At 45.6% G+C, this 15,193-nt stretch overlaps 1 protein-coding gene across 6 annotated transcripts in view; it reads right to left on the minus strand.

Annotated features, from left to right (window-relative positions):
• The window catches only part of SLC12A8 (solute carrier family 12 member 8), a 50,975-nt gene that overhangs the window by 21,508 nt on the left and 14,274 nt on the right, over window positions 1-15,193 (minus strand). For 5 of the 6 annotated variants that reach the window (XM_050340340.1, XM_050340338.1, XM_050340335.1 and 2 more), the window contains one exon: window positions 1,528-1,641. The exons of the other annotated variant lie outside the window; for it this stretch is intronic. In XM_050340340.1, coding sequence (XP_050196297.1) covers window positions 1,528-1,641 — 114 coding nt within the window. The remainder of the gene's footprint in view (window positions 1-1,527; window positions 1,642-15,193) is intronic. 6 annotated transcript variants of the gene reach the window in all.

Below are 15,193 nucleotides of genomic sequence, written 5' to 3' on the forward strand. Positions count from 1 at the left end.
TCTCTGCAGTGCTACAAACAGCAATAACAGGAGCGATAACAATGTTATATGGTACCACTGCCACTGCTACTCCGAAGGAATAATTTAAATCCTGTAAATAACCAAGCAATTAAACATGAAAAAGCTCTGTAACAACCAAAGTAATTATGCATCATCCCAAACTGTATTTTCAGAGAATGTTTAACATTACTACTGGCGTTACTACTGCTAACTAAACAGAGCAACAGGCTGCCAGGGCTTTAAATAAATTGTATCTATTAGCTTTGGCATTCTTCCTCGCAGCCAAGCATTAGCAGTGATGAAGAATCATTTAATATGTCTAATCATGGTAATTTTCTGCGCAGTCTTGTCATAACTATTCCTTCTTCTATAACCAATGAACTGGAAAAAACCCGCTTTCTTGCACCAGAAGCAGAGCTCACGAGGAAGGTCTTTTTCTCTGGCTGGGGGACTCAATTGGGCCACTCAAAAATGACAACAAAAAAGAGGGCAGAAGGCCTTTTTCCTCCATGGTGCCAATAGTTCAGGACAGTGAGTTTTCCAAGAGGAAGCCTACAGAGAGGCAACAGCCACTCTAATAAGCTGGGAGAAAGGATTTTAAAGGATAATTTGAAGTCCTACACTAGATGCACCTGCAAAGTGACTTCTGCTACCAGACCATTCCTCCAGTCCCATCCGTTTCACAAAACCCTTTCATCTGTCTCGCTGTATCGCAGCAATTCTGCAAACAACTTCCAGTGAGTTGCTTAGAGCTAATCCTCTGAAAATTCATTCTGTAATCCAAGGATTCATCGCTATGGAAACTGCTTATAATCGGTACTTTTTATAGCTTAAAACACCCGGCATCAACAAAAGGTATTGTAACTCCAACTGATAGTTATTGCATTCCCACTGGAGATTGTCAGCTCTGGAAAGGGGACATGCATCTTCCTGCTAATTTAAGGGAATGAATAATATGAAGGCATCTAATTAAGCTCATGAATGTGAGCTCTGCCGACATACAAAGATGAACCCATGACACCATGCAGTGAGTGGTGGGTCAACATCATGAGCAATGGCATCAGCCCAGCTCAGCCACCTGCTGAGGCAAGGATGGAGGGACAGTCCTCCTGTGTTCTTCCTACTCTTCCAGTGCAATCAAGTTATAAAGCTCATCTTATATAATAAACCATGCTCAGCCCTTTTAAAAAGGCTTGATACCTCATGGCCTGACAGCACTGGCCAAGATCAGTGCCTGAGCCTTGTCCTTGGCAGGGAAGGATTTACACCACATCAACCCATAGAGTTCAGCAACAGTTTCTGACCACAGAGATGGAAGAGCACATTCAAGTGAACACGACAGGACAGTGCAAAATTTCAAATGCTGGAGGGAAGCCTGAACATTTTGAATCAACCACCGGAGTCTGCTATGGCCAAGTGCAGTCCTGCTTGCTTCGCCTTGCAGCCCAGAGGAACTCCACTTGCTTCTGCTCATCTCTGAGATGTGCCTGTGGAGGGAAAGAGGGGGAGAACAAAACTTAACAGTACCTGTGGCAGCTGGGAAAAACACTCCAAAAACAGTGAAGAAGGACTCCCCCTGGCTGTAGTCTGGCAGTGTGTTGTTGGACATCAGCTCTGCAGAGTAGCCGACGAAGCCGTTCTCTGCAAAGACAAGGAGGGCGAGAGGAGAACCTCAGAAACCAGCAAGGCTGCAGGAGACTCTCCAGCTGCTCTCAGCGACCACCTGTCCTCCAGACACACCAAACTGCAGCGGTTGCTTCCAGGGATCATTTGAAAGGATGATTGTCAACTTACATGGTGGGGGGAGAAGGCAGAAAAGAGGTCGGTGTGGTTACAAGGTTGCAAGTGCCAAGGAAAGGCGCAGGGGTGCAGACCAGAACGTGGAGAGGCACCACCAGGCTGGGCAGCTCCTGCCAAGCCAGAACATGGATTGTATGGAGTCCTGTCTCCAAGCAAGCAGGGCATCTTCCTGTGAAGCCTGGCTACCAAGGAAAACTGCCTAAGGGATCAGATATTACATTTTTAATATTATATATACTTATTTATCCATGCCACTTTAATCTTCTTTCCAAAATGAGCAAAATGAAGCTGCCATAAGACAACTGCATTTCTGAGCAAGCCCTCACACCATATCCCAATGCTGTGTTCCTGTCAGTCAAAGCTCCTGCACAGACAAGACCTGAGACGTGCCCATGCTGTGAAGCTGCTACCAACACACTCAGTTTATACACTGATTGCCAATGAACCCAGAGCCAGTAACACCAGTTTGCTGCAGGGTGGGCTCTCTCCTGCAAGATGACTCAGTGGAGAAGGAATAAAGAGCTCTAAAACTGCCCACTGCCTCATCATGCACTTACCCTCCTGATGCCTTTGCTCTCCTGTTGCTGCATTAGCATCTCCAATCTGGTCAAAACATGGGGCTGTGCACCACAATCAGCTGCACTCCCCCCCTCCTGCCCTAAATCTTCTGCAGATGATTATCATGGCACAACAAGGAGCAAATGTAGAGACCCTTGGCTGTGCCCCACTCCCCACACCAACTTCTGCCCCGTCTTTCTAAGTCACACACAAACCCGAAAGTTTTACTTTCCAAACAAAACGTTTTACAGATGATAGAGAGAGGGGAAAACAATAGGCAGGATATCAACATCACGCACCTCATCTACTCATACATAATGGAGGATCCTACTCCCTCACTTCACAGTGGAAGAAGGATGGATCAAATTCCTCGACAAACCTGGATTTGTTAGGAAGAGTTGAGCCCGACAGCTGATGTGCCAGCAGGGCATTAATTAAGAAAGGTTTTAGATGCTTATAGAAAGAAAAGACAGTTTATGATAGCTATAGGCTAAGGAATTAATGGATATGTCTATGAAATTAATAATTTCATTTTCAATAGGCAACACTGCCTTTTAATGGAATATCTTAATCTATGGAAACTTCTCCTCCCCGTCAGTACTCCAAATGCTCGTGCCAGCTGGGGGTGGAAGGTGAGGAAAGTCAGTTTCTTTTTTGCTTCTGCCACTACAATCTATTTCCACAAGACATGTGACTGCAATAACTTGAATTTTCTCATTAGCAGGCAGGATGTTGTTTATGGCTGCACAGGGTGATGGCCAGAAATTAAAAAAAGACTCCATCAAAGCTGTCCCATGCCTCAAAGACAACATTAATAATGTTTGGACAATAGATTAAACCGGAAAATTAAATCAGAGCTCTGAACACAAGACATATCCATTTAAAGTCTCAGAATATAACTAACCACAGAGCTTTGAAGTTGTCACAGAAAAATCCTATAGATAATCAAAAGTTTCCTACTACATCTGCATTCATTGTGTTTCCCAAACGTGGATGGAAACACACTGATAGAAGAGGTCTCCTGCTGCTAGGCTTTCTAAAAGCACTAGCTATCTCCACTAGGAACAAGTCCCAGATGAAATTTAAAGGGAATAAGCTCAGCACAGCACAGTGACCTCTGGACCTCACAGATGTCTGCAGAAAGTGCAGTTTCTGGAGAAACAAAGGGGGAATTTGTGTAGGCTGTATGTTCCTGTAAGACCAGACCTGAGTGCCTTCAACTAGAATCCATGTCCACGATGGCACATGGGCTGGCTGCAAAGCTCCCACCAAACTGCTCAAGGAAAATTTTGGTCCCTGGCCAAGGGACTTTTCACAAAGTGTGAGTTCCTCATAGAAATGTTGATGTTTCATTAGTAAAACAAAAGAAGTAAGCAAAATATTCATCTCACCCCAAGAAGATCTGCAGGCCTTCTCCAACCTGTGCTTCGCAGCAGCACCATCAAATACATCTATGTCACTTGACAGAAGTTTGCTCCACTGATTCATAAAAGTTTCCCTTGAAGTGGACTCTGTCCTCTCTTGACAGTTTACTCTCATATTTTCCTGTCTTCATCATTTAGGTTTCCCCTAACCACAAATTCTCCTTTTCACACAATTTTCCCGGTTTTTGAGGTTGTCTGAAGGCCTGACTCTCTTGGTCAGGTGCTGCAAGTCCTTCCCAGCTGGGGGTCACCTTCAAATTGAATCTGCATATTCTCTTTTGCATCATCTAGGAAGCTAAGAAAAATGCCAAATAACACCAAACCAAAACCAGACTCCTGCAGAACTTCACCAGGCACAGCGTCCCACTTTGCAAGTAAACCATCTCCAGCTGGGGTCTTCCAGTGGTGCTTTGAGGCTATATAATTCAAATGAGGCACTTTGGGTGCCCTCTGTTTCCTTCCTCATACAAAAGGCCGAGTATACAACCAGGCTATACTTTCTGTGGTACTGATTTGGCCATACTATGACTACAGACTGACCATGAGACTCATGAGTCCAATGTCTGACCTGCATCTGTGTGTATCTAACTGCTATTAATCTCAAGTAGTGAAATGATACCTTGTGCTCCATTCATTCATATGTCCCTCCCTTTCCTACTTAATTCCCCTAAGCAAAACTCCTGGGTGAAAGAAACAAAGCCTGAGACCATGGCAGATGTCATTGGAACCACAGAAAATGACAGCCATGGATTTATTGAAAGAGCCACAGGATATGCCTACATCTCTATCCCACTTCTGCTTCCTCTCCTCACGGTTCTGGCAGGTGGGAGGAAGCCCAGCCATTCCACATTTCCCCTGTATACAGAACCAGGAACTTTCTTGACTAATTAAAGAGAAGTTCATCCAAATGTTAGTTGTCATTGCAACCTCATTTCTCATTCAATCGCAAATCTCACACCTCTTTTGATCAGTTTTGCACCAGGATTTGCAGTTGCCATCAATTTAAGCAAGCTATGGGCATGGGAGCACAGAGCTGAGGACAACACCCCGTGAGCATCTCCTGCCTGCCCTCTTGCCTGCGACCGGAGTAAGTCATCTGTGACCTTTCAGCTGTCATATTAATGGGACTAATTGTAGCTGACAGGGCAATTGGGCTGAAAATCATCCACAACAACACAGGAATCAGCAACTGAGACCAATCGGTTAAACCAACAGAGCACTTGGTCAGTTGTTCACAGAGTCAATTATCCACATCCCATTGAAAGTGCACTTCAAAAGGCCGAGCTTCGGAAGGAGGAGGGAAGGAAATGCGATAGGGCCTATATTTGGCACTCTGATCTCTAAACAAGGCAAGATCGTTTTATTAATTTTTCTTTTGTAAGATCTTTTTCTCCAGCTTACTGCTGGGTACATGAGATTCAAAACAGATTCCTCCCTCCTCGCTCATTACAAAATGTTTGTCTGACAAATTTTCCTCTCAATCAATTTATGCAACCCCACAGCCTCTAAATCCTGCCTTTAATGATCCTGCTCTCAGCTGGCTTGCAGAGGGCTGGAGCTGAAGTGCTATAAACAATCTTCCCTGTGTCATGCTAGAAGAAAAGAATCCAGTTCCTTCTCTGTGCCGTGTCAGCCCTATGGGAAATGCACAATAAAGAGTGGTAACAATTTATTTTCATCATTAGATACTCAATAAGGAGAAAGCAAATAATGGGTTTCTCAAGTGGCTGAGCTGATATAAATAAACAATTGGGAAAAATTGACTTAGAGCAACATCTGAATTATTCCTGTGATTTTTCACAAATTAAGTCCTTTTAGTTGCCCATATTAAAATGATGTAATAAACAATAAAAACCACCTAGTAAGTTTGAAATGGAAGAGCTTCCAGGATGAGCATCCTCCGTTTGCAAGCACAAGGGGACCACAGGAGGCTGCACACCAGCCTGATGCAGCCAGAGGAGGAGGAAGAAGATGGTCAGGACTCTCACATTCCTCCAGCCACTGTGGATGCCTAGGAGGAGGTACCAGTTTTCATCTGATTGCCTCTGCTGCATCCACCCTCTATCCTGGTAGGTTTCCATGTTTGAGCTTTTCTTGCACTTTCTCCCACTTCTGACCCTGTGGAAGGACATGAAAGCAACCAAGGAGGTTTTTGGCACTCAAGGCACCCCTTACAAGGGCAGCCCCTCCACAAGGCCCAGGGTTTTGGAGGGGAAATTCCAAGAGGTTGGAGAAGGGGTGCAAGGCAAAGCTGTGGTTACACAGGGTCAGGCCATTATGCAACAGCACAGAGGACGACGGTGCTGCCAAGTTCCAGACAACCTGGAGCTCATTACAGATTAGTCAAGTCTTGGCCAAATTCAATAAGCCTGTTCACAAGCTTAAGGTTAAGCAAAGCCTGGCACCGAGGCAGGGGCTAAATAATGCAAAAATGGAAAACCACCTCAAGAAACAGCTCCCAGAAGACAGTTATGAATTGCACTCTTCTTGTGATTAGAGATTTTAATTACAAAGGTGAATGCTGAAGGCTTGAAATGGTGAGGTGTGGTTTTTTTTCTTTTCCCAAAGACGTGAACCCACACGTTCCTGCCTGGAAGGTACTTGCTGAGATTTTCTTTCAGAGGAACAGCTGGAAGTGTTTGTCTTGCAGCACATTTCCCAGGTCTGACCTCAGCATTTTCAGGATCCTGTGTGATGTAAGACATGGAGAGCCAAAGAGTAATTATATATCCTTGGCATAATTATCTCTGCTCTCTCTCTTTTTCCCATTTCTTCTTCCATCTCTAAACCCTTCTGGCACAAGCTCTGAAATCCAGTTGTTCCCCTTGGATGCCAGTCCAAATGCACACCCAGAATGAGGTCCTGGTGCAGGTGCTGGAAATACCCAGGCACACCAGTGTGGGGAAAACGGGAATGGTCCTCACAGCCTGGTCCCACAGCTGCCATCCTCATCTGAACACACACCCTGCAGTAAGATAAAGTTTCACTCCTCACCGACCACATGCTTATGTTTTCCTCCTCCAAACTCTTAGCTGAAGGCAAGTACAAGCACAGAACTTCTGAGATGTTAACTCTCCAATGGGCAAGTCAAGCTCTGTCAGGCTGGTAACTCTCAGAAGCTGTGGTCTATCAGATGACTATTGGGTGGCCTAAATAAAATTAATTCCTACATAGGCTCTACACAGGGAAGGAGTGAAATTCTCCCTCCAAAAGCCCATGCAGCACTAATTCCTCTCCTGCCTGCAGAATAAGTTCATCCATGGTCTGGTGATCACCAAACTCACTTACAAACACACTTCTATACTTACTGCCCCTAGCCTGTCACAGGAGAACAGTGTCTTCACTTGTCAAGGGGAAACTAGGCATGCCTGGCTTTAATGAAGTAACATACTGATGCCAAACCACCAGCAGCAATAGGTTTTTTGCAGCATGTCTGTGTGAAATCACAGATATACAGGATTAACCACCCACTTAGAAACTGTGGATGTGCAGAGATGGATTCAAAGCCATGAAAGTCGTCCAAACACCAAGGACTTTATCTCAGTGTTCCCCCCACTCTATGCAAACGCTGAAATTTAACTTGAGGCAACAAACAACACAGGATTGTCTGACACAACAGCTCTGAAAGATGCTCTGCACCAACAGAGCCACACTCTGGATGGCTCTGGACTTCCCCAGTGAAGTGCTGGATGTGCCAGAGAACTACATGGGTCCAGCTGACTACAACCACAGCCCTGCAGCGCCATGCAGCACACCCAGTGAAGGGCACTGAAAATGGTGCACATCCCCAGTGGATTGGCGTAATCAAAGAGGCACGAAGAAGGCACCAGGGTCACAAATAACACCTTGAATCACCTTTCCCAGCAGATGAAAAATAAATCAATCAAAGCAGTGCAGACACAAGCCTCCGCATCCCTCTGTGCACACGCTTGGCTTCCTGTGTTTGGGCTTGTTTAACACTGACATTAACAATCACATTTCCAAGCTCTTCCAAGGCCGGGCTGCTTCTGCAGCCATGCCTTTGCAACCGCCCAGCTCCAGCTCCAGAGGTCCTCCCAGTATTTTTTCCCAGGCAAGTCCAGCACTACCATTGCTACTCCCAGGCATTGCCCTACTGCTGCCAGCCTGCCACAGGGCAGGTGAAGGCAGGAAAAATGTGGAAAGGTTGGGGAGGAAAAGAGTGAGAGGGAAGCAGTACTGGAGGTGGACAGAGGACAGCATAGCAGGTTTTCTGTGCCACAAATCCACTGCTCAGCTTGCTGCAGGCTGACACTCAGCCTGTGGGATGCATGAACAGATTTGCACCAGAAAGCCCCAGTTCTCTGAGAGAATGGTGAGGAAGCTGGTGAGTCATGGAAGCAAAGGGCATCAAGAAGCAGGGCTGCACTGACAGGTACAGAGAATAAACATGACCTTTGCTGAACTTCTACAGGGATGCAAAAATGTTTTAACATATTCCAGGACATCCTAGACAAGTTTTGGCTGGAAGACTGGGAAGAAATAGCAGGAAAAGAGAAGAACTGCAGGGGAGCAGAGTTTGAAGAAGATGGGATGGACTGATGAGGCTTCTGACAGGTACAGCTGGACTCATCTACCCAAGGGACCACATTCACCAAACCTGGGTTGGCCTCTTCTGCAGCCCTGCATGTGCCACGTGAGTCAGCATAGATCAGTGCACATTTCCTATGAGCCAGGATCATGTCAGCTCCATGTTGGACTTGTGGGCAGCAGCACAGCTCCATAGCTGGAGATGGGGCATGTGCAGCCCAGCCCTGATGAAAAAGAGTAAACAAAGGACTTCTGATTGCTCCCTGCAGATTCATTCTCCATATGTCACAAATGACATCATGACTTGGGTTCATCTCAGTCTTCAGGGCCACATCCTACCTGCTGGCAGCTCCCACAGCCTCAGTATTTCTGCTTGGGGAGTCTTAAACTAGGCAAGGGAAAAAAAAAAGCCTACTTTTTGTGTTGAATACATGCAGGTCAATGACTATGCAGTGATAGAAACGAAGCTATTACACAGTTAACACAATGGCATGTGGGCACACAGATCAGTGCAGGAATGCTGCAGACCATCTGCCTGAGCTGTCAGGGCACTGAGAGATGCAGGATGTGGGAGCTCCCCAGCTCCTGCTCTACTCCACCCTGACCCATGTTGCTGTTGGCAGCCCTTAGGAAAAAGTACTGGGAAGAAGAAGAGGTAAGACGGTGAAGGGACTCAATTCCCTCTGTAATTTCATCCTTAAATGCCAGTTAAATACATTTGCTACCAGAAGAGTTCAGAGCAACCGCAGACCGCAAGCCACAGGGAGCAGAAGTGAAAGCAGCAGTTCTTCCTCTGCTGTCTCCCCACAGGGGATGGTGCCAGCTGAAAATTAAGCCCTGGGTGCTGCAGCCAGCATCACCCTATGGCTTGCTGGCCACAGCAAGTGGCACCCTCAAAAATGCCAAGCCAAAGCTAAGCAGCAAAACACAGTCCAGGGTGGGGAGAGAAGCCCACTGCCATTTTTCTACTTGAGGTGAACAAATAAGCTCCTATTTTATCATCACCACTAGGGAGATTGTTTCATAAATTAGGACAAACACCACACTTACGTTTCAAATTCGTCAGAGCTGCAAGTAGCAAAATAGACAGGTTTTAGTGGGAAAAAAAATTGGCAAGAGGGCAGTGGGGAAGAAGGATCAGAGCAAATTTAAAGAAAGAAAGGAAGGAGTTCCCTTGCCCAAGACCTTCTCTGCACCCACAATAAGCCCAACAAAACTAAAAGGAGAGATTATGTACAGTCTGTAATTGAAGGAGGGAAAGCCACAGTTAAAACAATCTAAAAAGGCCAAGCCCTGAGAAAGGCAACTCAAATCTCTTATCTTTTGATGGAAAAGAATGTGCTCCCTGAGATTAATGACGTGTTTACCCAAAAGGAAATCACCGCCCTTCTGAAGCAGCAAGTGTTTGTTCCTCCCGAGCCCCTGTTTTCTGCTCCAGAGCTGATCTCCCAAACCTCCTGTTTAAAGTCAACACACAATACGGCTTCCTGCTGCCGTGGGCTCCGAGGGATCCCACCATCAACACTCTTCCAAAAACCACCCTCCACAGCACCTGTCTAGCCCCCACCACCACTGGCAGAGACAAAACTGGGATATTCAGATCAGACTTTGAGCACCACCAGTATAGAGACAGGCGTCACGCTGACAGCTGCCAGGAACCTTGCTGCAGGGAGATGAATCACCCCCATGCATAAATATTGCTCAGTTCAGCAGACAAATTAGCAGGCGTGGAGACTGACAGAGCTGTCGAGGGAAAGCACTCTGGGCGACCTCTTCTTAAGCTGCTCGGGGTTTTGGCAGTGCATCCTGCAGACCAGCTTGCTGCAGGATGCTCTTGGAAAGAGCTTTAACATCAGCAATGGTCTGCTGTGTTAGCAGAGGTATGGAGGAGAATGGGATTTGTTGCACTGAATACCCTCAAGCGAGCAAGAAAGCCTGGAACAGAAGCACTGGGGGTGATCTGTTTTAGGAAACCTGCAAAAAAAACTGCTCAGGGGCCATCAGCCCTTTACATATGTGACAAACCCAAGTATTCACATCCTCCCTTCTCTGGTAAATGCACCCCTGGTAAATGCACTCACGCTTCATCTCCAATCTCCTCATGGGGCATCCCAACCACGAGAGCCATCAGACCACGAGCACCTCCTCTCCCTAAAGCCAATGGACCTGCAATAGTGTGTGCTGGCCAACAGCTAAAAATAGCACAAAAGGCAGAACAAACAAAGGGAGCTACTTAAATCTGTCTCTGACGTTTGTCTTTAGCTGATGGAGCAATTTTCATTTGCAGGATGCTGTCACCCCTCTCAGATCATGAGGCAGACTAAGCTCCCCCCCAGGCTCTCCCCAGCCACATCTCATCTCCTGCAGGACTGGACTGGGTGGCAGGAAATGCTAATTTCTGCCCAACTCCCCATGCGCCTGCTTTATCTCCACCTCAGCTTCTCAGGAAAGTGGAAAACCACCAACATACACAAGAGCACACTCAGAGGCTGCAAGGGCCCACACGGGCAGCTCCTCATCACAAAAGCACTGCTTAAATAAAGGAAAACTTAGGAATGTGCCTGTGGAAGTAGCTAGTAGAGCTGTTTGGCACTTACTCTGTCTCTATGGATTGACAAAAATTTTTAGTTTTTGCAAAAAAGCCAAAAAATATACATTTTCTGCAGGTAGAAACTCTAAAATTCTGGTTACAAGAAAAAAAAGGAAGATATTTTAGCACAGGTGTTTCAGCTTTATAAATTTCACTTATGTTTTATATTATTTAATGCTAAGAACTAGACTTGCTGTAATACATAAATCCTTCCATTACTATTTGATTTTTTGATGTGGTATCCACAGCTTGGCTTGCTCAGCAGTATTCACACCAGCTGGTGAAAATTATTTTATTCATTACAAAGAGGACAAGAAGTGAAGTGTCCCTTGCTCCATCCTTCTTCTAGGAAAAGAGTTTTCATCAATGGGATATTATTATCAATTACAGAGTGGTACTTCTTGGAAGTCATGTCCAGAGTCCCCAACTGTGGGAGGCTCTGCAGAGCTTCTCCAATGGAAAACCACAGTCTCAAGGAATCAGAATTTAGGCTGAATCAAGGCACAACAATTGGAGGAAAATGGGTGGCAGTTGAACAGCGATGACACACATCCTTTGGACTTTTTGGAGTGACCTCCTCTCTATCTCGGACCTACTCTGTGCATTGTTTTGGGCAAAGCCCAATCCATGCTGATCAAATCCCCATCTTTCAAAAGAAAGCAGTTAACCATGATATAACTGAATCCACAGGATCCTGCCACGATCTACAGAGTCTTCTGCCTTTATGACTAGAGTATCCCACACTTCCAAACTATGGATGTATTATCCATATGACAATGGTACTTCAAAACAAAACCATTCCATTTGTTGACTTTTTGATTTTGTATCTAAAATGATAGTTTGCTTTTATTTTTGGAAGGTTTTCATTATCCTCTATACAACGCACACACATCTACAGCTTCAAGTCTAGCTTCAGAATGCAAATCAAACTGGAAATCAAGGAGTGTCTGATTTTGGCAAGGTTGAGAAAGATGTTGTCACCTAAAAGGAATTTTTTTTGTCTGTTTGAAACTATTAATTGAATTCCATTTAAATCAGAGAATAAATTTTGCCTACCAAAATCTATTTTTCAATGGATGCATTTCCCCTTTGAGCAAAAAAGAAAACCAGCAAGAACCACCGGGCCATCATCCAGGCTAATGAAGGTACAAACAGGATAAAATCCCTTACCTACAGTCAAAAAAGGCCAAAAATTATTAACACAAGCCAGGAGGGAAGATGATGAACAGCAGATAAGGATCCATGGCCCACGTAAAGTTTTCTTTTAGCCTAGGAGAGGAATGCAAACTAGAAGTGCAGCGGCTGGAGGAAGAATCTAATATCTAGAAATTATCTTAATAAATTAAATCCCTAAATAAGGAAAGCTGATTCAGGGCATAGCTGAACTGTGACTGAAATTAAACACTGGGGAAATGAAAAAAAAGAGGAGGTAAAATATCTTCATCGTTTGAAAACAATTATGTGGTGGCACCAAAAAAAAAAAAGAGAAAGAAGAATCAATGCAATTAAATAAAGTTGTCCTGTTTAAACACAGCAATGGGGAGAGAGGGAGAGATTATGAAATTATATGTATCTTTCTCAAACCAGTCAGTTTTAGTAGTTCTCCAGCATTAAACAAGTTGCTGGTGAGCAGAGAGCCTGCACAGGAGGTTTTATGAGAGGAATGGGTGGAGAAAGCCCACACGAAGGCAGCATCTGGCAGGGGACAAAGCCAGCCGAGATATTTCAGGATTTATTTACAAGCTCTAGGAAGATGAGTTTAGAATTGCCTTCAAGGGAAACGGCAAACAATTAAAGCAAACAATGTGTACAAAATCTCCTGCATAAACCAGGAGCAGTAGCACCTATTAAGCAAGTTTAAACCCGTAACAACCTCAGCAAACCCTCTCCCACTCCAGCAATGGATCTGGGCCAGCTGGTCCCTGACAGTACCATACAGTACCGTGCTTTAGGGTTCCAGGTGATGTCAGGACCCTCCTCATCCTTGGCAGCATGTGGCAGAGGGCAGCTTGCTCCTATGATCCACATGGCCACACAGATGGCACAGCCTGGAAAAGAGAAGACTGAAGAACACCAGAGGTCTTCCAAGCAGGGTGGTTCAATGAAGAAAGGAAGGACACCAGATTGTCCCCAAGTCCTCAAGAGACCCAAAATAGTGGGGTTTGGCTTCAGGAAGAGAGGGTTAGCTGAGATAAATGTGACTAGAGCAGAGTCCCCAAGGATGCGGCAAAGGATGCATCACTGGAAATTTTCAAGAGCAGATTAGATGTATGTGGCATCCATTCCCAGCACAGCCCAGTGGGTGCAGGAGGGCAGGGACCTGCAGACCCAGAGCTCTCCTCCCCTCCTTACCCACCTCCTGGGAGATGCTTCAGAGAGATGGGCCCAGAAATCCCACCTGGTCTCAGCAGAGCAAGGGTACAGGGATGCCAGTCCCAGCCCCCAGGGTGCAGCAGCTGTACTGACACCCCAAGCACCTGTCAGCAAGTCAGTCTGCTGCTCCTCGACAAAGTCCTGCTGCTGGATATCCTCCAGCAAGGAAACACCGTGAAAACCTACCTACAAACCCGTCAGCAGAGTTACATCTCAACCTAATGTTTGGTTGTTTTGGTGGGTTTTTTTTTAAATAAACTGTTTTAAATACCTACTTCAGAGAGCCTGGACAGAGAGCTGTAGCTTTCCTCTCACTATCTAAATAAGGCCTCTAACAATGTTATCACTTTTCAAAACACATCTGTCCCGCAGCTCCTAGCCCAGACAATTGGCAGGTAACCAGTTAATAAATGTCTTCGCCAGACTGTTGAATAGGCTGGCCCCAGCTCAAGAGTGATGTCAGGGCCATTCAATGCACTATAATTGGAAAAACCTGGGAAAAGCAATCCCATGTTTTTTAATAAATAACGAGTGTATTAGCAGCCTCCTGCTTTTATTCACCATGGTGTCTACCTTGTTCGGTAGCAAAGTGAGATTTTTTTTTCCCACTGCCACTCATTCAGTGATTTCTACTTGGAATTTGATGCCAGTTTCCAGATGTGTCTCAGGACAGGAAGTCACCAATCAGCCTGGATAAAGCCTCTGGGATTAGCTACAGATCATCTTTTAACACACACATCCTTCCTGCACCCTCTCTTATGATACTGGGGCACACCCCTGGTGCCCAAAAATAAAACAAAACAATCCAGAGCCGAGCAAAAGCCCCCGACTAGGATGCTTTGATCATTTTCATATTGCATATGGGGGAATATAATTAATTAATTCAGTCCATCAAAGCCCCAGAGGCACCATTTGAGAGATCCTTACACCAGTGTTTACATACATAAATCACTTTAACAATTGCAGGGTCCCTGTCTGATGGAGCAGCTTCAGGCAAAGCTCATCTCCCACAGCTCCTCACCAGTGGCACCCGCAGGAGAGCATCAGCTCTCCAGCTCAGCCACAGAACACTGGAGGGGGATGAATCTTCCAAAGCACTTGCCCTCAGAGGAAGAAGTGAAGATGATAAATGAGTTTTCTGGGCTCTGTGTGAGCAACTTCAGGAAGCTAAAATTCAAGTGGGTGACGTGAAAGATGTGGTTTGCATGGAAAATAATCACAAGCAGAAGCACCCTGACAGCAACATGCCTGTCAAACCTCCCTGCACCCCTGAGAAATGAACCACCCAGATTTCCCAGTCAGGAGGAAAGGGGCTTAGCCCCACACAGCCAGGCTCCACACTTCCCCCAGCCACGTGGTACCGTCTGCTGCAGGATGGGGTGGTTGGGGGGAGGAATCCTAGCCCAAGGGGACACAATTACTGAATCACTAACAAAATAATTTATTTTTTTCTCCCCCAGGCATTTAAGAAGCTGCTGTCAGGCCCCTTTCACTCGTGTTGTGATTCCTTTCATCTCTCCATCAAAGCACAGCCAAATTAACACCAGCCCTCCTCCCAGTGACCGCCCCCCATGCGCTCCCACAGCCACTCAGCTTTAACAGGGCACCTGGGAGCCACTGCCAAAACAGGAAAGCAGGCGCCTAATTGAAAGGGAGTTTTTGGGAGTCACCCTACACAAAAATTAGCAGAGATATGCTAGGAAAATAAAAGAGTGGGCATTAACGGAGAGCTTATCTTCTTTTTCCGTGACTCTAATGTTCGGGACATGAAAAGGCCAAAAAGTTTCACATACTGTTCTAAGGAGCTGGTCAGGGATAGGAGCATCCTCTCTCCTCCTCCCAAAATAACTTGGGCTGATTTTGAGGTATGGACTTCCAGAATTAAAACGCAGAGGTATAC

This window comes from Myiozetetes cayanensis, unplaced genomic scaffold (assembly GCF_022539395.1).
Source record: "Myiozetetes cayanensis isolate MyiCay16 unplaced genomic scaffold, myiCay2020 scf9, whole genome shotgun sequence".
Lineage (NCBI taxonomy): Eukaryota > Metazoa > Chordata > Aves > Passeriformes > Tyrannidae > Myiozetetes > Myiozetetes cayanensis.